This window comes from Carcharhinus amblyrhynchos, chromosome 4, assembly GCF_965287045.1.
Source record: "Carcharhinus amblyrhynchos chromosome 4, sCarAmb.v2.hapA, whole genome shotgun sequence".
Taxonomy (NCBI): domain Eukaryota; kingdom Metazoa; phylum Chordata; class Chondrichthyes; order Carcharhiniformes; family Carcharhinidae; genus Carcharhinus; species Carcharhinus amblyrhynchos.
The window spans coordinates 70,543,470-70,568,617 of record NC_137327.1 but is presented as its reverse complement, the minus strand read 5'-3'; the positions used below and the strand labels follow the sequence as shown (position 1 = coordinate 70,568,617).

The 25,148-nt window shown below is 43.4% G+C and overlaps 1 protein-coding gene across 1 annotated transcript in view; it reads left to right on the top strand.

Annotated features, from left to right (window-relative positions):
* The first annotated feature begins 10,553 nt into the window (after positions 1–10,553).
* LOC145342102 (diacylglycerol kinase delta) overlaps positions 10,554–25,148 on the top strand; it is a 190,020-nt gene continuing 175,425 nt past the window's right edge. Inside the window, exon 1 of the mRNA XM_080187317.1 lies at positions 10,554–10,759. Within this exon, the coding sequence (XP_080043443.1) occupies positions 10,574–10,759 (186 nt within the window). The 5' untranslated portion in view covers positions 10,554–10,573. The remainder of the gene's footprint in view (positions 10,760–25,148) is intronic.

Here is a 25,148-nt window from a genome sequence, read left to right as displayed (position 1 = left end):
TCTCCAAGGAGAATAATCTCTCCAAACTATTCTCATAACTGAAGTTTCTCACCCCTGGACCCATTCTTATAAACCTCTCCTGCATTCTCTCCAATGTGTTCACATCCTTCCTATAGTGTAATGTTCAAAGCATTCACAGTATTTCAGCTGAGATCCAAATAGAACCTTGTATAACTTCAATATAACCTCCTTGGACTTGTACTCTATGCCCTTGTTAATAAAGCCCAGAATATGATATGCTATATCAGCTGATCTTTCCACCTGCCCTGCCACCTTCAATGATCTAAGAACGTATATACCCAAGTCCCTCGGCTCCAGCACCCCCTTAAGAATTGTACCCCTTATTTTGTATTGTTCTTCCCACCAAAATGCATCGCCTCGTATTTCTCCAAATTGAATTCATCTGCCCACTATTTTCCCACTCCACCAACTTATGTATGTCCTTCTGATGATCTACATTGTCCTCTTCATTGTTTACAATATTTGCAAGTCCATACTGCTTACATCATTTGTGTTTTCCATGGAATTTGGAGCAAAGAAGGCAGATGGCTCACCCAACTCTCTTCACTTGCATATTTATGTAAAATTAATCAGTTTGATTACAGTTTTACCTCATTTCAAAAAAGTACTTTTGATCTACCTCCTGTAAAGATGGAAGTGTGATACAACAACTGCCATATATAGAAAGGGTTCTATGTTAGTGTCTCCTGGTCATTCCATATCAGGAAGATTATTTAGAAACAAACATTAACTCTGTTTCTCTCCACAGATGCTGCCAGACTCGCCGAGTTTATCCAGCATTTTCTGTTTTGATATGCTTATGTTGTAATTATGTATAGGGCAATAGATGGCACACTCATGAGAATGTGAGGTCCACTTATTGGAGTGACTAGTGACGCTAGATCCAAGTAAAGGTCTAATGCAAAGCCTGTGGTATTTATTTGGTAATAACTTTTCTTCTATAACAGTTTTCTGTGTATTGAATACTAATTGCTCGTGAAAAGAATAATGTGTGTAGGATTAATAGGCATCCGACAGTGAAAAGGTTAATGCAAGGTATTGTGTGTGTGAATCCAAGCATTGCACGATGCACTTTCTATTTACGTTGCTAGATTATAGGGTCTGAATAAGGACATTGTTGCAGTTCGTGCCTACTGTGTATTAAGCCACTGTGCTTCCCAACTGCATTTCAGTATCTGCCCCATGGCTAGGCCTCCTTGTGAAATCAACAATTTATTTTCCTTTGTGTTCTGTTTCCCACACATGACTTCACCAACATGGATGAAATATTAGAAACAAGTCTGTTTGATATCCGAGCAAGAAATTTTCTTGTCTGGCAGGTTCAGATGCCAAGCTAACCTTTTCAGTTGTAGAAGTCTCCTGCATCAGCTGAGGATTTGGGCACTGTGATTGCTCTTTTGAATATTTGGGACATTTTGCAACTCCAAGGGTATCATCACAAAACCTGACTTCGACCAACAAATGTTGATTAAGTCACAAATCTGCACAGTCCCCAGCCCATGTGCTGATTTTCTAAGCGCTTCAGTAGTTGCTGAAGAAATGATTCACAATGATCAATGAGTCTTGCTGCTGATTAGCTCCTCAGTTGTACATTAGCTACAATCTTGAAATCCGCCTACAACACTACAAGCTAACAGGTTGTAATACATGGAAATAGAGGTTAAAGTCAAGATCCTCACCCTCGCCCAAGTAATGATCTTAAAAGCAATCTTTCTCCCACAGAGAAATCTAGAAGCTTGATGCATATTGGGCCATAAGATTCCAACAACTCATGTTTTTAATTGGCTTTGCCACTTTTTCTAGATGTTAAAAGTGGAATCCCTGAGCTCGCTTTTAGTTTTCTCTCAAAGTTTTCTTGTAGTTTTTGGATGATGAAATAACTTTCAAGGGGATTTGGAGAGTCTAAGTGGGTGGGCAGAAATTTGACAGATGGAACACAATGTGGAGAAGTGTGAGATTATCCACTTTTGCAGGAAAAACAAATACGGAGTATTCCTTAAATTGTGAAAGATTGGTAATTGTATTTCAAAAGGATTTGGCCAAGCTTATTCATGAGTCACTGGGAGTGAACATGCAGACAGGCACAGCAAGCAATTAAGAAGGCAAGTAGCCTCTATAATGGGAGGCTTTGAATATAAAAGTAAAGATGCCTTGCTGTTATTATAGAGGGCTTTAATGAGACCACATCTGGAGCATTGTGTGCATTTTTGGTCTCTTTACCTGAAGAAATATATACCTGCCACAAAGGGCATGCAATGAAGGCTCACCAAACTAATTCCTGGAATGGAAGGATTGTCCTTTGAAGATAGATTAGATGTCTGAGCTTTTATTATATATGAGCAAGGACTTGAACTTTAAATTTGAAAAACTTTATTTTTTGAGTTTAGAAGAATGAAAGGTGATCTAATTCAAGTGTACAAAATTTTTACAGAGCTGGATGCAGAAGGATGTTCTCCCTGGTTGGGGTGTCTAGAACACAGTCTCAGAATGGAGCAGGCCATTTAGGACTGTGATGAAGGGGAATTTCTTCACTCGGAAGGTGGTGAATTTTTGGAATTCTTTGCCCCAGAGTGCTGAGGCGGCTCAATCATTGAATATGTTCAACACTGAGATCGATGGTGGGTCTCTGCATATTCAAAACGTCAAGGGAAAATGTTATGAAATAGAAAGTCAGTCACAATCTAAATGAATGATGGAATGGGCTTGAAGGGCTCAATGGGCTATTCCTGTTCCTGTTTTTTTTTTATGTTCTCATCCTATCAGTTCCAAAATACAATTACTACAGGTATTAAATTTCATTAGATTTTTGTTGCTGCACCTCTATAACTTTGGTGGAATTGTAGGGGAAATGGGAATTTTGACGATGCAACAGCAGGCATACAGGCCAGCAATGCTGTCTATTCATTGGTAAGATGCGTAGTAACCTTCCCACAGTGTCGCCGATGATTTGCTGCCCATTTTGTTTTTGTGAGCATTGTGTTCTGGCTCTCTGATATGCACAGTCACCAGGTGGGGTTCCCAATACATTCTCATCAGATCTTTCTCTGCATCCTCTGAATTGTCTACTCTAGTATCATCAGTGTGGACAAATGTCAGCATCAATATCAATTAATAAAATAAAAAGCAACAGAATCCAAAAACTATCTGTTGAGGAATCCTTGCACAAGAATAAACTCCACTACGTCCCACTCCCTCCCTCAATCACTATCCAGTTTCAACCCTGATAAGTTGGTGTTTCACTTTTGGGTCAGAAAGTCATGGGTTCAAGCCCCACCCCAGGAAGCTAAGCACAAAATCCAAGCTGACCCGCCAGTGAAACATCACCACAGTTCCAGATGACCATAGGCTGCTCTTCTCTTTGAGAGAGAGCTGACCGGTGGTGACTTAACCTCAGGATCACCTCACCTCAAGCGAGGGGTAAGAGTAAGAAGGCAGAAAAGTTCATGAATAACCTCAGTTGGTTCAGGAATTGAACTTACGCTGTTGTCACTATTCTGCATCACAAATCAGCCATCCAGTCAACTGAGCTAACCAACTCCATTCTCCAGTAGAATATCCTGGAAGTGCTAGCTCATAGATGAGCCATTAAAGTAAGATCCCATCTGTCTTCTCAGATGCAGCTTAAAGATGCCGAGATATCCTATCGAAGAAGAGTGAAATTCTCTCGGCTGTCTTGGTCAATGTTTATCCCTCAACCAACATCATTAAAACAGATGATCTGGTGATCTTTTTGAGAGCTTGCCTTGTGCATCCTGGCTGTTGTATTTCTTGCATTACAGAATTGACTACAATTCAAAAGTACTTCATTGTCTGTAAGGCACTTTGGGACAAACTGAGAAAGTCCTCAAATAGAGGCAAATTCTTTCATTTTCACATGTGGTTGTCCAGAATTTCAGCTTTTACCGCCCAGCAAAGGCAATTTAGCATTGATGAATCTTTGGAATCTGCATGATCTGGAGCTCTTGGGAGTGTAATGCCTGAGGTTGCTGGCACTGATCAATGTTGTGTTACGGGAGGGTGAACAGATCTTTCAAGGAGTTACAGATCAATTTGCTTACCATTTGTTATCTGGAAATTACTGGAGTCTATAATTAAGGACAGAATATCTGAACACCTTGAAAGTTTTCAGCTGATCAAAGAGAAACAGCGTGAATTTGTGAAGGGTAGGTGATGCCTGGTAAACTTGATTGAATTTTCTGAATAGGTGACCGATGCTCTGGACAGGGGAATGTTGTTTAGATGAATCTCTAGAAAGCATTTAATAAAGTCTCTCAAAAAAACATGGCAGCTAAAGATGATTCTCATGGAGGCAAAGACTAATTATTGGTCTGGTTAGGAACTGCCCGAGTGAGAGAGGAAGCAAGAGAGAAAGGATAATGTGCACATACTCTAATTGGCAGGTGTGTCTGACGTTCACTAAGATTCTGTGTTGGGTCTTCAATTGTGAACCTTTTTTTTAGCTGATTAGATAAAAAGCTACATATCCAAGTTTGCAGATGACACAAACATAGGTGACATTGCAGACAGTAAGGATGATCACATAATATTTACAGAAAGATAATAGTACATGAAGTAAATGGATAAAACTGTGGAAAACGTATTTTAGTATTTACTATAGGTCACTTGCTTTGAAGCAGAAGTGACAAAACTGAAAATTTTTTGAATGGTGAATAGTTAGAAACAGTGAAGTTCCACAATGACTGAAGGGTTGATGTACCTAACTGATTAAATACAGCTAGATACATCAGAACCAGAATCCAAGGTGCAGAATCTAACCTTGGTCAGATCACACCTGAAGCATTATAAGCAGTTCTGGGCAGTACACTGTCAGAAGGACATAGGACAGTAGAAGTTGAGAATTCTTTTCTACAAACAGCAGTTAATATAGACAAATGTTAATTTTGTTAATCAAAAATATGAAGGGAAATGGGGCAAATATGGACATAGAATTAAGTCATAGATCAGCCATGGTCTCATTTTCCTCTGGAAAGGACTAAATAGGACCCCCCAATTCCAATCTCCTTGCCTCATCTGGTGTTCTTCATTATGTTCACAACATCTCATTAAGGATTGTTGTGCACATGTGGCACCTTTCCTACAATCAATGATGTATTAGCCACTTCTGGTGCTTTTTGTGGATTGTTTGATAACAATTTGACTTTATATAGCATCTTTGATGTTGTTAAACATCCTGGTGTACAACTTACGAGTGTTATGAACAGACTTTGGCACTGACATAAGACAATATAAGAGCAGTTGAACAAATGACTTGAGAACAAATATGCTAGGATTTTAACATCTTAAAGGAAGGAAGAGAGATATAGTGGGTATAATGCCAGATTGGGAAGGAATTTCCGAGTTTAGGGCCTTGACAACTGAAAATACATCAGAACAAGGAGTAGGCAAATCTGCCCCTCGAGCCGGCTCCGCCATTTAATATAATCATGGCTGATCTCATCATTGCCTCAACTCCACTTTTCTGCCTGTTCACTATGGCCCGATTTGCTAATTAAAAATCTGTCCATGTTTTCCTTAAATTTACCCAAAATCCTATTATCCATTGCACTCTGAGGTAATGAATTCCACAGACTCATGACCCTTTTGAGAGAAGTAATTTTTCCTCATCTATTCTTTAAATCTGTCACCCCTTATCCTAAAACTATGACTTCTTGTTCTAGATTGCCCTACAAGAGGGAACACCCTCTCTACATTTACTTTGTCAACCCCTCTTATCATCTTCACACCTCAAATAGATCTCTATCATCAACCCTTTGATTTGGAGTGAATAAAACCATTGATGCTCAAGGGGCCAGAATTTGCAGAGTGCAGATATCTCAGACGGTTGTGAGGAGACAGTGAATTATTGAGATAGGGAGGGATAACATCATGGAGGGCTTTGATAAAGAGAATGAGAATTTGGAAAGCGAGGTATTGCTTATAGAACTCAATGTATCAGCGAGCACAGGGGTGATGGGTGAGGAGTGATTTGTAACTTGTTTTGAGTTAGGACATGGCCAGCAGAGTTTTGGGCGAACTCAGGAGGATATTATATGGAGATGCTAGCATTGGACTGGAGTGGGCACAATAAGAAGTGTCATAGCACCAGTTTAAAGTCCAACAGGTTTATTTTGAATCACAAACATTCCACTCACCTGAGGGAGGAGCAGCACTCTGAAAGCTCGTAATTTCAAATAAACCTTTGGGACTTTAACCTGGTGTTGTGAGTCTTCTTACTCAGGAGGATGGAATGTGGGAAACAGGAGGAGCTGAATAAAGTTAAAATAAACCGAAGCTTCTCTGGTCCATAACTAACTGTATGAGGGTGGATAGGTGATCAAAACTAATCCTGTAAGTAACCATGTGTGAGATGTTAAAATGTAACCAGTGATAACATTGGGTCTGTTGTAATGTGACCAATGGTAACAAGTAAGGATCAGCTGACCCAGTAAACCATGTAACCAAAGACAGAATGATGTGATGATCAGCTGACTCAGTATAAATAAGAAACTTTTGGGAATTGAGAGTTTACTTGGAATGGCCCAGGATCAGGCTCAGGTTTGGAGTAATGAAGTTTCTTTATTAAACCTTTTCTTTGATTTATAAGTTGGAGTAAATTTTGTTATTTTTTATTGTCTATACTGGAAATGTTCCTTTGGATCAACATGAGAGAGGATTTTATTTTTGTAAAAATATGTTTTATTCTTAAGATATCAGATGGAAACCTTACTAAAATATTTTGCATTGTCATAACAAGAAAATGCAATGATATTCACATTTACTCCAGAGATCAAGATACACTCTGGGATATTTCAATTCAGTAAGGAGAAATTACAAACTTTTCAATATTTTGAGTGTACAGTTCTTTTGAAATGATTCACATTGCTTATGATGGACTCTGCAATGCTTCAACAGTTATATACAGTTGGATTAAGTACACGGTGTGAGGGGTTTTACCCAGTTACCATCCTTTGGTGGCACCAAGCTTGAGTGTGTCCCTCAGCATGTAGTCCTGGAACTTGGAATGTGCCAGTCGTGCAACACTAAAACCAACTAGTTTCGGGAAGACCAAACAGCATCTTTCACCGAGTTGATGATTCCCTAGCAACATCTGATTTTGACTTGGTGGGCATCAGGATGAACTTGATCAAAAACCCACTCTTCTCCCTCCAGACCTTTTTCGCACAAGCACATACCACAAGGAGGTGTCTGATTGCCCCCCTCTTCCCCTCCTACATACCCCATAGCCACTTTGAGGGCAGCGTGTGGTGGTGCAGAGACTCGGGACATGCATGAAGGATCTGACGAGGAGGGCCTTTCTTACCACCAACTAAGCTTGGGTTGGTGCTTGTTTGAAAGTTCTGGCAATGAGGCATGTGCCAAATGACTCTGACAATCTGCTCTGGGAATCATCTGACAAGATTCATCATCTCCTTTTCCCTCAGGGCTCTGAGGACATTACATGCAGAACACTGCTTGATTGCCTTGTGGTCAAAGGTGTTTTTCTGAACAAGTCTTTCCATGATGGACAGGTGGTGTGGCACAGTCCAACTACTTGGAGCTTTCCATGGCAATGCGGCTAAACCCATCCCTCACAGCACTGGGGACAGGAAGAACCTCAATACGTAATAACACTTGGTGTTTGCATACAAGGATCTATGCATAGCTTAGTGCAGGCACACATAAACATGGCCAACAGGATGAGAGCAACATTGGATATGTTACTCCCTCCCTTATCCAGAAATTTGTACATGATATCCCTTCGGACATGGTCCATCTTTGATCTCCAGATGAAGTGAAGATGCTGGGTGAATGCTGTGGCCAAACAGGCCATCTAAAATGGCAATTTGCAAAGCACTCTGGGACAATTGGGCAAAACTAAAACGACAGACTGCAGTTTAAAGACAAAGACAAACAGGCTGCAAACCTGACGAGTGAATAAACAGGATATGGGTCATCTCCAGGATGAAAGAGACTTTCTGGTCACATTGGGTTGTTTACCAGACATGAGGATGCCATGGCCCCTTGTTGGGAGAAAGGTGTGAACTCTGTGCCTCCAGCACCTACAGGCATGGCCATTGGGTAGACACCCAAAGATCAGTGTGGCAGCACCCGATTGGACTTTATCGATCAGGGTGATCAAGTCCTGATCGATTGATTGGCAATGGTCAAAAGGGGCATGAAACCCAATGGGTATAAAGGGTGCTGCACAACCAGGAATCTTCTCTCTCTCTCTCTCTCTCTGACTCCACAGACGAGCTACAACAACGGTGAACATCACCAGCGACGACCAGCACGAGGTGAGCCACCTCACCTGAGGAGGAAGGAAGACCAGAGCCAGAGTGGCAGACCAGACTAGAGGACCAGAGGACGACCAAGACCGATGTACAGGTAAAGGCCAATATCTGCTTGGGTATTTGCCAGTCATGCAAAGCTAAGTTAAGGTCTTGTATTGGACTTGAACTCTAGTATTTGTAGGATAACTAATTATTGGTTGGGTGGGTGATTATTGATTGTGTGGGTTTAAATAAATATTGGTTGTACTAACAAGACATCTACTCAGTTATTTGCCCACTGTATAAGGGTCAAAACAGACTGTGTGGCAGGCACAACAGTGCTGAAGTGCAGGATCGGGAATGGTCCAGACCTGCGCCATGTACAACAACACCAAGAGCACCTCACACCTGAGATTTGTGTTTGGCTTTGTGGGATGGGATTGGCCTAGATCTACTGAAAGCATACAACAGTCAGGATCCACAAGGAAAGGCATCATGACCTTTATCTAAAAGTGGAAGGCGGAAAAGGAAGAAATGGCATTTGATGATTGAACATAGATTACAAAATTCTAGCTAAGGTCATTGTCAAGTTTGAAGTGTTTATTTATTAGTGTCACTAGTAGGCTTACATTAACACTGCAATGAAGTTACTGTGGAAAATCCCCTAATCACCACACTTTGATGCCTGTTCAGGTAAACTGTGGGAGAATTTAGCATGGCCAGCATGAATTTTGGACTGTGGGAGGAAATGGAGAACCTGGAGGAAACCCATGCAGACATGGGAGACCATATAGACTCCACACAGACAGTGACCCAAGCTGGTAATCGAACCTAGGTCCCTGGCACTGAGGCAGCAGTGCGAACCACTGTGCCATCCACAAAACCTACTGCACCTGGTATTTCCAGGCAGTCTCCCATCCCAAGGCCTGAGTCTATGTAGCTTCCGAGATCAGATGAGATTGGGCGTTAATATGGCTGTCAGCTGGGTCAAGTCTACTCGGCGATCCATCCTGAACAGATCTGTGCTGTACCCGGCAGGGAGATCTCTGATAGTTTTGTTCAATCAGGGATATAATCATCTCTGTGCAGGACAGAAGGATGGATATCTGCCCCATTAGCCTGGGCCAGAAGAAGACATTTGACAGAATTTTGCACAGCTACACGATGGGTATGCCCTCCAAAACTGGGTTTGGGGAAGGAATCCGCAGTTGGAACCAACTGCTCTACACAAACATCAATAGCGCGGATCCAATCAATGGGTGAGAGTTGGAAAGCTTTCCAATTAAATCTGGAGTCCGGCAGAGCTGCCTCTTCTCCTCTCCTGTTTGTGTGGTGTATTGAGTCCTTTGCCAAGTCCATCAGGAAGGATCCAGGCATGAGGAGTGACGATCCCAGGAAGTGAGGGAACGCAGATCAAGACCTTCCCGTACATGGATGACATCATCATCTTCTGCTTGGATCTGATGTCAGGATCCTGAACAACTGCGATCAATTCGAACTGCCCTCAGGAACCAACATAAATCATGGCAAGAGTGAGGCCATGTTCTTTGTGAACTTGGCTGACCGATCCTTTGCCCCCTTCAATGTCAGGTCGACTTACCTGAATGTTCTAGGTATATAGTTAGATGTGGCTGTAGTATGTCAAAAACTGAGGGTGTATTGCCAAGGTTAAGCAGGAACCCTGTGTGTGTGTGTGTGAGAGAGAGAGAGGTTAGGTGATCAGGACTAACCCTGTGAGAGTGGTCAGAACTAACTCAGTAACTAACTGTGTGTGAGGATAGGTGAGCAGAACTAACCCTGTGCGAGTGGTCAGAACCAAACCAGTAACAACCCTGTGTGTGAGGATAGGTGATCAGAACTAACACAGTAACTAACCCTGTGAGAGTGACCAGAACTAAAACAGTAACTAACCCTGTGACAGAGAGAGGATAGGTGATCAGACTTAACATCTTGTGTCAGATCAATCTGATAAAAGTCTGTTATTCCCACTGTCAATGGGCTCTCTTTCCTATCTCTCCAATGTTTTACTGATCGGATCCGCTTTTGGTTATATCTCTGACGGCTAGGACATGCAAATGATTGCTTGGTCCCCATCACATCCGCATTTGAGTGATGCAGAGAGAGAGGGAGCCTGCAGTCAACGTGAGACTCAGAGCTGTTCCTGAGCCAAAACAAACTGCAACGCGTGTGCCTCTCCCTCTGCAGTGTCCGCTTTCAGCTCGCCTTCCTCTTCATGCTGCTATCGGAGCGGCTGGAGGGCAGTCCCGGATCCCTGCACCATGGCTGGGAAACTGCACCCAGACATGTGCATTTCCCGGGATAACCGCGAGTCCGTTTCCTCGCTGGACTCAGACAAGTCGCTTCACCCCGAGGTGGGAGAGGAGTCCTCGGACAGCGATGGAGAGCAGGAGGGTCCCCAAAAACTGATCCGGAAAGTGTCCACCTCCGGCCAGATCCGCAGCAAGGTAGGTGACCCTGGGGCGTGAATGTGACCCCAAGGGGACGAAGAGGTGAATGTGAGTCTGGGGGCTGAACGTGACCCTGAGAGCTGAAGGCGACCCAAGGTTGAAGGCAACCTTGGGGATGAAGGTAATTTGCATTCCCACTGCTCTGGCTCTGAGGTTGGATGTTCAGGTGTAAATTGTAAATGGGAAGCTTATCCCATGTGGAATTTTTCCCTAGTGTCCAGCATTCCAGAATTGCAGCCCCTACCTCAGATTCTGACTTGCAGCCCAGACATTGGTAAATCATTTCAGCCAATTGGAGCAAATGGTTTTTGAAAATGAGAAAGAGAGAGAGGAAAGAATGGATGTAAAATATATGGATGTGAGCGTAAGTAAAAATATAAATTGCGAGGAAAGAAAGAGGAAGCAATATATAGGGGTTAGAGAGAGAAATAGAGAGACATGGCATGAAGACAGACAGGGGAGTGGATAGGTGACAGAGAGGTACAGGGAGAGTAGATAGAGCAGGCGTAGAAAATTGTAGAGATTGGACAGGGAATAGAGAGGGAGAAATGCAAAGGAAAGAGAGAGTAAAGAGCAGTAAAGATTAGAGAGAGCACAGGAGAACTCCAAAGACTGACAGGTTGGGTTAAAAGAGAAGACAATAGGGAGAGAGAGGGTAGCCTGTGAGTGAGCAAAGAAAATAAAGAGGGGGCCAAAGAAATACAAGGAGGGTCTCAAGAGACAGGAAACAGGGAAAGAGAAATTGTGTCAGAGAGAGAGAGTGAGAAAATGGAAAGGATGGAGGAAGGTGAGCGAAGGTTTTACCTGACCAATGTCCAGAAATGATTTAGTAGCAATTAGGCCTGTGACCTAGAGTCAAGGACTAGCTGGCAAAAGGATGTTTGCATGGTCTATATATCTTGGGGGTAGGGGTGGGGAGAGTGCTTGATGGGGTGTGTACGTGTGTGGAGGTATGTGTGCATGCAGCTGCGTCTGAGCATATCAGTTCAATTTGGGAAAATGTCAGTGGGGCAAAGATCTCACAATACAATAAACAATAGCATTGACCTAATAATAAACCACTTGCATTAATACTGACCCTAACAACCCACTCAGACTGACCCTAACAACCCACTCAGACTGACCCAGACCCTGATAACCCACTTGCACTGACACTGACCCTAGTAGCCCATTCGCATTGACCGTAACGACCCACTCGCATTGACCCTAACAACCCACTCTCGATGACCTTAATAATCCAAACGGACTCATCCTAATAACCCACTTACACTCATCCTGGCCCTAAAAACACGCACACACTGACCCTAATAACCCACTCATACTGGCCCTAAAGACATGCACACATTGACGCTGACCCCAATAACCTACTCTACTGACATGGACACTAATAACCCATTCACACTGATTCAGACCCAAATGACCTACTCACACTGACCTGAGCCTAAAACCCCACTCACATAGATCCTAAAAACCTTTTCACATAGATCCTAATAACCCAATCAGACTCACATTGACCCTGGCTCTAATAACCCCCACACAGATCCTAACAAGCCACTCACCCCGACCCTTGTAACCCACTCGCGTTGACCCTCGTAACCCACTCGCGTTGACCCTCGTAACCCACTCGCACTCAAATGGACCCTAACAAGCCACACACAGAGATGCTAATAACCCACTTAAACTGACCCGAATGACATACTCACACTGACTCTAAAAACCCACTCACACTGACACTGACCCTAACAACCCACTCACACTGACACTGACCTTAACAACCCACTCACACTGACACTGACCCTAACAACCCACTCACTTTGACCCTAATAAATCACACACACTGACCCTGGCTTTGACGACCCACTCAGACTGACGTTGACCGTAATAACCCACTGATAACTGAATAACCTACTCACACTGACCCTGACCCTGGATGACCCACTCACATTGACGCTAGAGACCCTATTAAACCACTCATACTGATTTTGACCCTGATAGCCCACTCATTCTGACTCTGACCCTGATAGCCCACACACACTGACCCTAGTAACCCACTCACACAACTTAATAATCACTCATACTGACATTGACCCTAATAATCCACTCACACTGCTCCAAAGATGAGCCTAATAACCACTCGCATTGACATTGATCCTAATAATCGACTCGAGCCCACTTGCACTGACTCCAAGAGCCCACTCACACTGGCACCGACTCTGGTAAGCCCCTCGCGCTGACCCTGGTGCCTCGTTTACTGTGACTCTACTAATCTGCTGACACTGACCCTGTTGATGCAATTTTGAATGAATACTGACCCAGATACAGTCTTGATTGTTTTGATGACAAATCCTTTTCACCGAATTTGGTCATCCATCTTGACCGGGTTGCCATTTTGAATCAAAAAGCGATGGGGTGTGGAGCCATCCCTCTAGCCCCACCAGATCGGTTTAACCCACTGGATCTCAACCCAATATTCGGTGTCTATAAATCCTCATCCCGGGAATCTTTGGCGTGGGGATCAAACATTGCAAATTCTGACTCATTGAGATGGCAAGGCTACTACTGAGCCAAATCTCACTCCGATACTGATTATTACTCACTCGTAATTATAAGCTGCAGATATACTGCATTTAGTAACTGCATTCAATAGAAAGCACTTGCGTTGAGAGGTGAATCACTTCAATGCTGACAGCAGCATGTGGCCATGTGAGCCCTACACTTTCCATCAGTGTAGCAGAGGAATGTGCTGACATTAAACAGCCTATCAGGGACTTATTTATTTCATTGCTCTTACAGCTAAGTATCAATTTTAAACACAAGTTTCACTTTAGAAATAATGAAAGTAATTATTAACTGTTAAGTATTGACACTTGCAGGGGTGTTCAGTTCTGGTTATAGACAGTAATAACTTTGGGAAAGACAATTATGGAACATGGCTGGACTAGTGACCTATCCTTTGCCAGAGCTGTAGTCCAACTGCTTTCAGTGTGTAGAAGTAGCAAGGACCCCTCCAAGTGTAGGAGCCTGCACTCTGTGTGATGCTGTGAATCATCGTCTATAATGAGAATGGATTGGATAGGGTTGGAGCTAGGGCCTGTGAGCTTTCATGTTAATACCTGTGAACCTGCAGTGTTTAATTTGAAGCAAAGTTTGTTTGTTGGCAACATGTAGTTTAGCAGCTGCAGCAAAAGCAGCCACAGGTTCTGATATTGAGTGAAGAAGCAGCAGATTCTGGGATTGTAGCATACCAACTATTTGAAAAAGCACCCAATTACAGGGTTTCAGGGTGGCAGTTATCACCTTACTAAATAATCAACTTGCCATAGAATATAGACAGTGATTGGGCTGTTCTTGAGTGTGTAAAGTTTAGAGGGAGCTTTACTCAGTATCAAACCCCTGGGACTGTTTGATGGTGACAGTGGAAAAGGAGCAAACTATGTGTTGTACCTGTCCTGGGAGTGTTTGATAGGGACAATGTGGTGGGAGTTTTACTCTGCACTTTATCTGCCTTGGGAGTATCTGTTATGACAGTGTAGAGGGAGATTTATTTTGTGTCTCAATCACACTGTAGATACTCTTGGAATTTTCGATGAGACAATGTAGAACATTGTAAACTGAGCTCTATTTTGTATCTAACCAATGTCTTAACTATCCCTTAACTTTATCCTTGTATACACAAGGAGCTTGGGCATGCCTTCACAATTTGACATGAGATTTTTGTAGAACTTGGAGCCCACCATTTTCTGTTTAAGCATGGTGACTGATCCAAAGCAATTGTGGACCCAACTGCAGCATCTGACAGCCAATTTTCTAGCTTCCATCGTAGCAAAACAAAAACCACTCAATGCTTGATGCTGCAGTGAAGCTCAGGCTGAAGCTCAGCTTATTGCTATGGAAGATCGGATTGCTCTCATGCAAGCAGTGCTTGTTGCCATGGAAGCTGAGAACATTACTATTTTGACCATGGATACCAGGTTCAAAGGGGCTTGCAGGTTGTCACAGCAGTTCAAATGATTATTGATTCCAAATTTCAAAGAATTGCTGAGGAGCTGACTTGGGAGTGTGGCAGGGGTCCCATGGAGCAAGAATCTGCTGTCCTCTGATAGAATAGTAAGAAGTTTCACAACACCAGGTTAAAGTCCAACAAGTTTATTTGACACTAGCTTTCGGAGTCTCAGGCTCCTTCATCAGATGGGTGAGAACTTGTGTTCACAAACAGGGCATATGCAGACATAAACTCAATTTATAAGATAATGGTTGGAATGTGAGTCTTTACAAGTAACCAAGTCTTAAAGGTACTGACTATGTGAGTGGAGAGAGGGCCAAGCACAGGTTAAAAAGATGTGTATTCTCTCCAGCCAGGACAGTTAGTGAGATTTTGCAAGCCCAGGCAAGTTGTGGGGATTACAGATAGTGTGATATGAACCCCCAGCTTCTGTCGTGACTCAAGGACTTCCTACAAAAACTCAGCGCACATGGAGCAGTTGAACCAGGAGCACTCCTGGTCACAATGGATGTCTCAGCACTCTATACCAGCATTCCTCATGATGACGGCATTGCTACAACTGCCTCAGTACTCAACGCCAACAACTGCCAATCTCCAGATGCAATTCTACAACTCGTCCGTTTCATCTTGGACCGCAACCTCTTCACCTTCAACAACCAGTCCTTCATCTAGACACACAGAACTGCCATGGGGACCAAATTTGCACCTCATATGCCAACATCTTTGTGTACAGTTTCAAACAAGATCTCTTCACCACACAGGACCTTCAACCGATGCTGTACACTCGATACATCAATGACATTTTCTTCCTTTTGGACTCATGGTGAACAATCACTGAAACAACTATACGATGACATCAAGTTCCATCCCACTATCAGAATCACCATGGACTACTCTATGGAATCGGTTGCATTTTTGGACACACGCATCTCCATCAAGGACGGTCACCTCAGCACTTCACTGTACTGCAAGTCCATGGATAACCTCACGATGCTCCACTTCTCCAGCTTCCACCCTAAACATGTTAAAGAAGCCATCCCGTACAGACAAGCCCACAGGATCTGTTAAAATGCGGTGCATCGCAACAGACACCTCCAGATGCTGAAAGACGCCCTTATAAGAACAGGATATGGCACTTGTCTCATCAATCAACAGTTCTGACGTGCCACATTGAAAAACCACACCAACCTCGTCAGAAAATGAATACAGGACACAGTGGACAGAGTATCCTTCGTCGTCCAGTACTTCCCCTGTGCGGAGAAGCTACGGCATCTTCTTTAGAGCCTTCAACATGTCTTCAATGAAGACGAACAACTTGCCAAGGCCATTCCCACACCCCCACTTTTTGCCTTCAAATAATTGCACAACCTCAAACAGACTATTATCCACAGCAAATTACCCAGCCTTCAGGAGAACGGTGACCACGACACCACACAACCCTGCCACAGCAACCTCTGCAAGATGTGCCGGAACATCAACTTGGATACCATCATCTCGTGTGAGAACACCATCTACCAGGTACACGGTACATACTCTTGCGATTTGGCCAATGTTGTTTACCTGATGTGCTGCGGGAAAGGATGTCCCAAGCATGGTACATTGGCGAGAGAATGCAGATGCTGCGACAATGGATGAATGAACACCACACGACAATCACCAGGCAGGAGTGTTTCTTTCCAATCGGGGAACACTTCAGCAGTCACGGGCATTCAGCCTCTGATCTTTGGGTAAACGTTCTCCATAACTGATAGCCAAATTTCGCACACATGAGGACGGCCTCAACTGGGATCTTGGGTTCATGTCACACTATGTGTAACCCCCACAACTTGCCTGGGCTTGCAAAATCTCACTAACTGTCCTGGCTGGAAACAATATGCATCCCTTTAACTTGTGCTTGGCCCTCTTTCCACTCACATTGTCTGTTCTAAGTCTTGCGTAAAGACTCACATTCTAACCATTATCTTGTAAATTGAGTTTGTGTCTGTATATGCCCTGTCTGTGAACACAAGTCCTCACTCACCTGATGAAGAAGCCTGAGACTCCGAAAGCTAGTGCCAAATAAACCTGTTGAACTTTAACCTGTGTTGTGAGACTTCTTGCTGTGATTACCCCAGTCCAATGCTGGCATCTCCATATTCTCTGATAGAATGATAGCAGTCATTATGTCAGCAATGCCACTGGCTTGTGGTTGCATCTAAGCCAGCTTGCTGGCGCCCATGCTGAGATGGTGCCACAAGATGCCGAGCCTCATGGGCCAATGCTGGCTATAGGTCCTGTACAGTCTTCTTCCACTGAAAACCTTTCACGTACTATCCTGCAGCCACAGGAACAGGCAAAGGCACATGGAAGATAAGCATTGAAGGTTGTTGTATGCAATATGGCGTGTTTTGATTTATACACTTAGTTTGGAATGTTTATTTTGTGGTGACCTTTAGCTTTGCATTGTGGCCAAGCAGATTCTGCAAATGGGACACCCAGATATAAGGTGCAATGTCTGCAGCCCAATCTACTAACTCCTTATTCATCTCAAATAAATCCAATAAGTTGGTCAGACCTGACTGATCACTCATAAACCAAGGGCTGTCTGTCACTAATTATCTCAATCTTGCAAGGAGATCTATCATCATTGGTCAAAGGTTTCTCCAGAATTGAGGCTTGGAGTTGAACAAATTAACAGTTGATCCTGGTCCCATTTTAAAAAGAAATCATACTTTTGAATCCTCCGGGATGTAATCTGCATTCACAAAAATACATGGAAAGGCAAGTTGCGAGAGCCATACAAACAGTTTACCAAGAGATATTGATAAGTAAGAAATAACTGGGCAAAAAGTTGGCATGTGAAGTATAATGAGGGAAAATGTGAAGTTGCTTATTTTCAAATGGAGAGCAAAAGAACAAAAGAGTATTATTTAAATGGAGAAAAACTGCCGAAAGCTGCAACACAAAGTGACTTGGAGGTACTTGTGCAGAATAGCTTTTGATCAGTAGGGGAATCAAGAGTTATAGGGAAAGGGCAAGAAAGTGGATGTAAGGAATGTTGGATCAGCCAGGATCTTATTGAATGGTGGAGCAGACTCGAGGGACCGAATGGCCTCCTCCTGTTCCTATTTTTTATGGTCTTATTCTGTTGAGGGAACTTGCAGTCCATTTAGCCAACTGCTTTACTGGCATGTAGCTATATCCACCTTTTGACCTCGGCAACCTCTTTAGTATAGTCTCCCTGGTGATATTAAATGGTTATCTTCACGTCTCCTTTTGGATCCTGGACAGCCATATTTATTTATTTTGTGTCTACATAATAACACAATCAATTGCTTTATCAGTGATTAGATGGAGTTTTTAAAGTTCTTCAAGTTTAGTCAGCTCGCACATCTTAACAAAATGGTCCTGCTTCCTGCCCATCATATTAACTCCCAACACTAGCTTGGCTCAACATCTCCCAAACCCTGGTGAAATTTCCCTGTTTAAGAAATGGAAATGAGGAAAAGCATGCATTTCTACAGCTTGGTTTGTGACTTCACAACATCCCAAAGTGCTTAAGTCAATAAAGTACTTTGGATGTATTGTCATACTTTTATAATGCAGCAAACATAGCAGTCAACTTGTACACAGCAAGATTCCACAAACAGGAGTTGCAGGGCCAGATAATCTTGACTGAGAGATAGTTGTTGGCCAGGGCAGTGAGAAAATTTCCTGCTGTTCTTGAAAGCTTTATGGAGGTGCCATATTTCTTTAGATTCATCAGGGATGAGAGACTAGGCCTCAGTTTAACATCTCCTCTGTTAAATGTGTAGTTCTAGGGTATCAGGCTAGATAAGTGGGCTGTAATGTCAAGAGTGGGATTTAATCCAAACCATTCTGATTGAAAGGCAGGAGTGCAGCAAACGAAATCAGTGATACCTATCAGTGGATCTCTATGTAGAATCCACTCGAAGGGGCTAACTGCCAGCAGTCATGTAAAGTAGAGTTATCTTCAAGAATATTTCCTGTCATTCTGAGTCTCGGGTTCTGTTTGAGTTGTGCATATTTCTTGTATTTGTTACCTTTGTTGGGTGGCTAATTTTTTGGCCGGGCCAAACGCGATGGACCAAGTGGCCTCTTTCTGTAGGATGTTTCCATTCATAGGGCTGACCAGTTGTATCTCCAGCAGTGGGGGTATCAAAATCCCAACCATAGAAAGGAAAATTAGAAATCATTTTCTCAATACCTACCCTATTTAAACCCCTTCATCAGGTGCCCTCTTAGTCTTTTTCAGAGAAAGGAGCCACCAGATCTTCCACTCTGCCCTATTCCTGTAACCATGAGCAGTTAGTGTGGCTAATCCACCTAACAACTTTGGGAGGGAACTAGAGCACCCGGAGGAAACACAAGCAGACATGGTGAGAACATGCAAAGACTCACAGACCCCACCAAGTGGGCATGGGTGCTGATGGCAAAGCTCTTGCTTTGCACACATCAGGGCAGGAGAGCCAGAAGCAATCGTTGTTCACCAAAGCACGTGATAACATCAGCATTTGCCGCAGACCACTAACTGAAAAACAAGTTCCTTTAGAGGAGATAAGAGTTCAGAAGCTTGGCTGATGAGTTTTAATTACTCCCTTCTACCCCCAGTCTCCCCAAATAAGTGGTTTGTAATGGTTCAGTTTCTGCTTACATTTTACGTTCTCTCATTCGTTAAATTTTTATAAAATGCTATTTTGGGAACATCTACTAATTTCTCTCAGAAGTTGGTAAAAGAACTGCAGTAAAAAGAAGCACTGCTTAAGTCAGATAAAGGACACCTCACCAATGCCACCACCGAGTTACATATTCACCCCACAGCTCCTCACCTTCTGCTCCAGTGTTTTTTGCTTTTAGGTCCACAATTTTTGTCTTTGTTCTCCTGCCCTTGGGGTGCAGAATTGTAGTGGGGTACACCTTTTATATTGAATTATATTGCATCGTACAGCACAAAAATAGGACATTATTCCATTGTGTACACTCTAATAGAGATGCCACCCATTCTATTTAGTTAATCCATTCAACCACTCCTTCAAAGTTAGCACAGTGGCATAGTCGTTAACACTGCTGCCTCACAGTGCCAGGGACACGGGTTTTATTCCCAGCTTGGGTCACTGTCTGTGTGGAGACTACACGTTCTCCCCGTGCCAGAGTGAGTTTCCTCCAGGTGCTCTGGTTTCCTCCCACAGTCCAAAAGACGTGCTGGTTCAGTGAATTGACCATGCTAGATTCTCCCACTGTACACCTGAACAGATGCCGGAGTGTGGCGACTGGAGGATTTTCACAGTAACTTCATTGCAATGTAAACATACCTGTGACATCAATAATTAAACTTAAACTTAGGATACCGAAGTCCACGTTCAAACCTTCTCTGGATAAAGACATTTCTCCTGAATTCTCTAATGGATTATTCATGGTTACCTTATATTTATATCCTAGCTTTGGAGTCCCCACAAATGGAAATATCTTGCATAAAGAAACTTAACGGCACATGAAGAGGCGCTTGGTCCATTGTGTCTATGCTGGCCAAAAGAAAAGAGCCACCCAACCTAATTCCACTTTCCAGCAATTATGGAATCCTAGGCTGGGATTTTTTGGCCTGCCACCATCAATAACTTCTGGTCCCACCAAAATTCAGTGGACTTTTGCCTGGCCAGCTGTATCTTAGCGATGGGGTCCCACCATGAAAATCTCAACCACAGAAAGGAAAATTAGAAATCATTTTCTCTATGTCAACCCCATTAAACCCATTCATCAGGTAACCTTTGTCTTTTCTAGAGAAAGGGGCCTTGCCTGTTCAGTCCTCCCTCGCCATGAACTTGTTGATACTTTGAGCCTGAATAGTCAATGTTAGCAGGCTCTTCAACCATTATGTTTCACAGCCAAGGCCCATCCTATCTGTCCACATGTGCCCTTCCAATAGAAAGTAAATATATCTTTCTGATGTGTGTTCAAATTCAGGACTAATGAATTGTGTCTAACCCAGTGAATTAGTTATTGTCTCACAGATGAAACAAAGGTTCATTGACAAACCAAGTGGTCAATAGTGCTATTGGCAAAACCCCTGAATTCAGTGGCTGTGTCCCTTCTGCAGAACCTATGTTCAATTCCAGTGCAGATTAAAGGATGACGGTGAGATAGTACTCGCTCCGTTCTTTCTGAATCATCCTCAACCTTCTTCATTGGGCAACGAATTTGTGTTGCATGGCATCCTCCCTTGCCTACTCAGAAGCAGTTGGTTTAAGGGGGCATTAACCTGGCAGTACCATGGTCAGCTGATGTTAAATAGGCACAGCAATCTTAAGTTGAAATCACGGCTCACCTTGAGGATGTCCATTGAGATCAACAGCTTCAGCAGATAAGACCTAAATTGGAGCAGAGGATGTTGACACCATGGTCTTTTCCTCTGCAGGGATTCACTTCTACATGGCAACCCTAGAAGTCATGGTGAGTGGGTGGGTGAGCGAGAATGAGAGAATTCCTGCCAATTGGAGGTTCCACCCCCATTACGATCTGCATGTAGCTGGAGGGGAATTTGTTTTTTATTCTTTCATGGGATGTGGGCATTGCTGGCACGGCCAACATTCCCTGCCCATTTCTAATTGCCCTTGAACTGAGTGAGTGGCTTGCTAGGCCATTGCAAAGGGCACTTAAGAGTCAATCACCGAATGGTGTATGGCGGTGTACACAGAAGAGTGGAAAGGAAATCCGAGAAGGGAAGGTGAAGCAATCACTGTGCCTCACCTTCTGAATGTTTCCTCGCTTTCCACTGCGATCTCAACCCATTTTGGGAGCGGTTGTAGAGGTGAATTTCTGATCCTTTATCTAATATTCCCTACCTGCGAGTACATGATGCTTGAAATTGAAAAGGGTTAAAAACTCCAAGTAGTAGACAAATGAAAAAGAGAGAAAAAAAATCTCCGTTTTTTAAAATAATGATGATTCTGATTCTGGGTTAAATCAAATTACAGAACCTCTGATAGTATCTCCCTATTATCCAATGTATCTTCAGTGAAATAGCTGCTGAAATACTGGAAGAGAGACAAGGAAACCCGTCAGATATTCAATCTGTCTCCCAAGTTATTAATATTATCTTGTTAGGCAGCTTTTCCCTCTCCGCATTTGCAAAGCTAGCCTTCAGATTGCTCCTGGTACAAGGTAATTTAAGCAATCATCTCCTTTTATATGTGCACATGTATCACATAATAGGCCACAATTTCCTGCCTTCTAGTAGTGAATTAAGCATAGGTGTTTTAAGGTCAGTTGCTCTACGCACCACACATAAGAGACACAGCTGGATCTGCTATGTTTCACTCTAGTTCTTTGTGATTCCTCTTGGACTCTTCATGTGAAGAGGTGAGCCGTACACAGTGATGACATCACGAGAATGACATTTGAGAGCAGGCATTTGTTTAACTGGTATTGTGGGTGTGTAAAACTCATCTATAGCTCAGACAAGTATAGCTCTGAGGGAGTGAGGTGCCCGGCTATGGCTACCATGTCAACTTGTTCCATTGGATCATTTTTGACCAATTTTCCTCCCCAGCATATACATCAATAGGATTATCTATTGTAGAATGGTTGCTGTGATTGTCTATGTAGCCACTTTCAATCCATCTATGAATTACTTCAAGATATTTAGATATAACAAGGTGCACTATAAATCCCAGTATTGTAGGGTACATCCATGCTGCACATACAAGGCTGTTCTGTTCATCTGTTCTGGGATTCTAGCTTCACTTGGTATGGAAGGCTAATCTAATTGGGGTTAGAGATACAGAGAAGCATTTCTTTTGCTTGGGGAAATTGAAAAGTAAATGGACCTAATCTCAAAACTAGCACCAGGCTGTTCAGGGTTAAAACTGGGAAGCATAGTTTCACACAACTGGTCATAGAAATCTGAAAACGTCTCCTACAGAATGGTGGAACTTTTAAGGTCATGATAGCTTGTACGGTAAGATGACCAAGTAAGGCGGGAAAATGGAGTTAAGGTGAAGATCAGCATGATCTAATTAAATAGCTCTAATTGAATGATGTACTCCTGTTTCTATTTAATCATGAGTGGCTGAAAGTGACATCCAGGTTCTCACTTTACATTGAAGCTAATCAGTTGTGCTTGTGACTGAGATTGTTGGTATTTAATACCCATCTTAAAATAAATTTCTCTTGTACTTTTTATAGGGGCGTTTTACTCTCAGTTTCAGGTTTTGCAGCTGTATAACCAGCCATATAATGGGGAGGTGCAGGTACATAGAACATAGAACACTACAGCACAAACAGGCCCTTCGGCCCACAAGTTGCACCGATCACATCAATACCTACCAATCCATAGACCTATCTATAACCCCCAATCCCATTAGATCTCATATACTCATCCAGAAGTCTTTTAAAAGACCCCAGTGAGTTCGCCTCTACCACCACTGACGGCAGCCGATTCCATTCACTCACCACCCTCTGAGTGAAAAACTTACCCCTAACATCACTTCTGTACTTGCTTCCCTGCACCTTAAATCTGTGTCCTCTCATAGCGACCATTTCAACCTGGGGAAATAGCCTCTGAGAATCCACCCTATCTATTCCTCTCAACATTTTATAAACCTCTATCAGGTCGCCTCTCAACCTACGCCTCTCCAGGGAGAAGAGTCCCAGCTCCCTCAACCTATCTTCATAAGGCATGCCTCCCAATCCAGGCAACATCCTTGTAAATCTCCTCTGCACCCTTTCAATAGCTTCCACGTCCTTCCTATAGTGAGGCGACCAGAACTGCGCACAGTACTCCAAGTGGGCCTGACAAGGGACTTATAAAGTTGCAGCATTACCTCTCGACTCCTAAACTCAATCCCTCGATTAATGAAGGCCAGTACACCATACGCCTTCTTGACCACATCCTCCACCTGCGAGGCCGATTTAAGAGTCCTGTGGACCCGGACCCCAAGATCCTTCTGCTCTTCAACACTGCTAAGACTCCTGCCCTTGATAGTATACTCGTTCATCCCATTGGTCCTGCCAAAATGGACCACTACACATTTATCCGCGTTGAAGTCCATCTGCCACTTCTCCGCCCAGTCTTGCATCCTATTTATGTCCTGCTGCAACTTCTGACATCCTTCCAGACCATCCACAACACCACCGACCTTCGTGAACTTACTAACCCATCCCTCCACTTCCTCATCTAGGTCATTTATGAAAATGACAAACAGCAAGGGTCCTAGAACAGATCCCTGGGGCACTCCACTGGTGACCGACCTCCATGCAGAAAAAGACCCATCCACAACCACTCTCTGCCTTCTGCAGGCAAGCCAGTTCTGGATCCACAAGGCCAAAGCCCCTTGGATCCCATGCCCTCTCACCTTCTCAAGAAGTCTTGCATGGGGGACCTTATCAAACGCCTTGCTGAAGTCCACATACACCACGTCCAGTGCTCTTCCTTCGTCAATGTGTTCAGTCACATTTTTGAAGAACTCAACTAGGCTCGTAAGGCATGACCTGCCCTTGACAAAACCATGCTGACTATTTCTGATCATGCTAAACCTCTCCAAATGCTCATAAATCTTGTCCCTCAGAAGCCTCTCCATCAGCTTACCGACCACTGAGGTCAGACTCACCGGTCGGTAATTTCCTGGACTATCCCTGTTCCCTTTCTTGAAAATAGGAACTACATCCGCAATCCTCCAATCCTCCGGAACCCCTCCCGTCTCCATCGATGACGCATAGATCATCGCCAGGGGCTCTGCAATCACGTCCCTCACCTCCCACAGTAACCTGGGGTACATCCCATCTGGTCCTGGTGACTTGTCTATCTTGATAGAATTTAAAAGTTCTAACACATCCTCTTCCTTAATATCCACAAACTCAATCTTTTCCATCTGCTGCAAACCTGTAGCAAAATCTCCCATATCAGCTTCCACCGTGAATACTGAGGCAAAGTACTCATTAAGCACCTCTGCCATTTCTTCTGGTTCCACACAGACCTTTCCCCCTTCACCTTTTATAGGTCCTATCCCTTCCCTTCTCATCCTTTTACTTTTCACATATTTGTAGAAGGCCTTGGGATTCTCCTTAATCTTACCCGCCAAGGCCTTCTCATGACCCCTTCTGGCTCTCCTAATTTCTCTTTTAAGCTCCTTTCTACAATCCTTATACTCCTCTAGATCCTTAACATCTCCTAGCTCCCTGAACCTTTTGTACACCTTCCTTTTCTTCCTGACTAGGTTCAACACAGCCTTCGTGCACCACGGTTCCCACGACCTACCAAAACCTCCTGTCTCATCAGAACGTTGTCGTGCGGAGCTCCAGACAAACATTCCTTGAATATCCGCCACATTCCTTCTGTACTTTTCCCCAAGAACGCCTCCTTCCAGTTTATTTGTCCAATTAACTTCC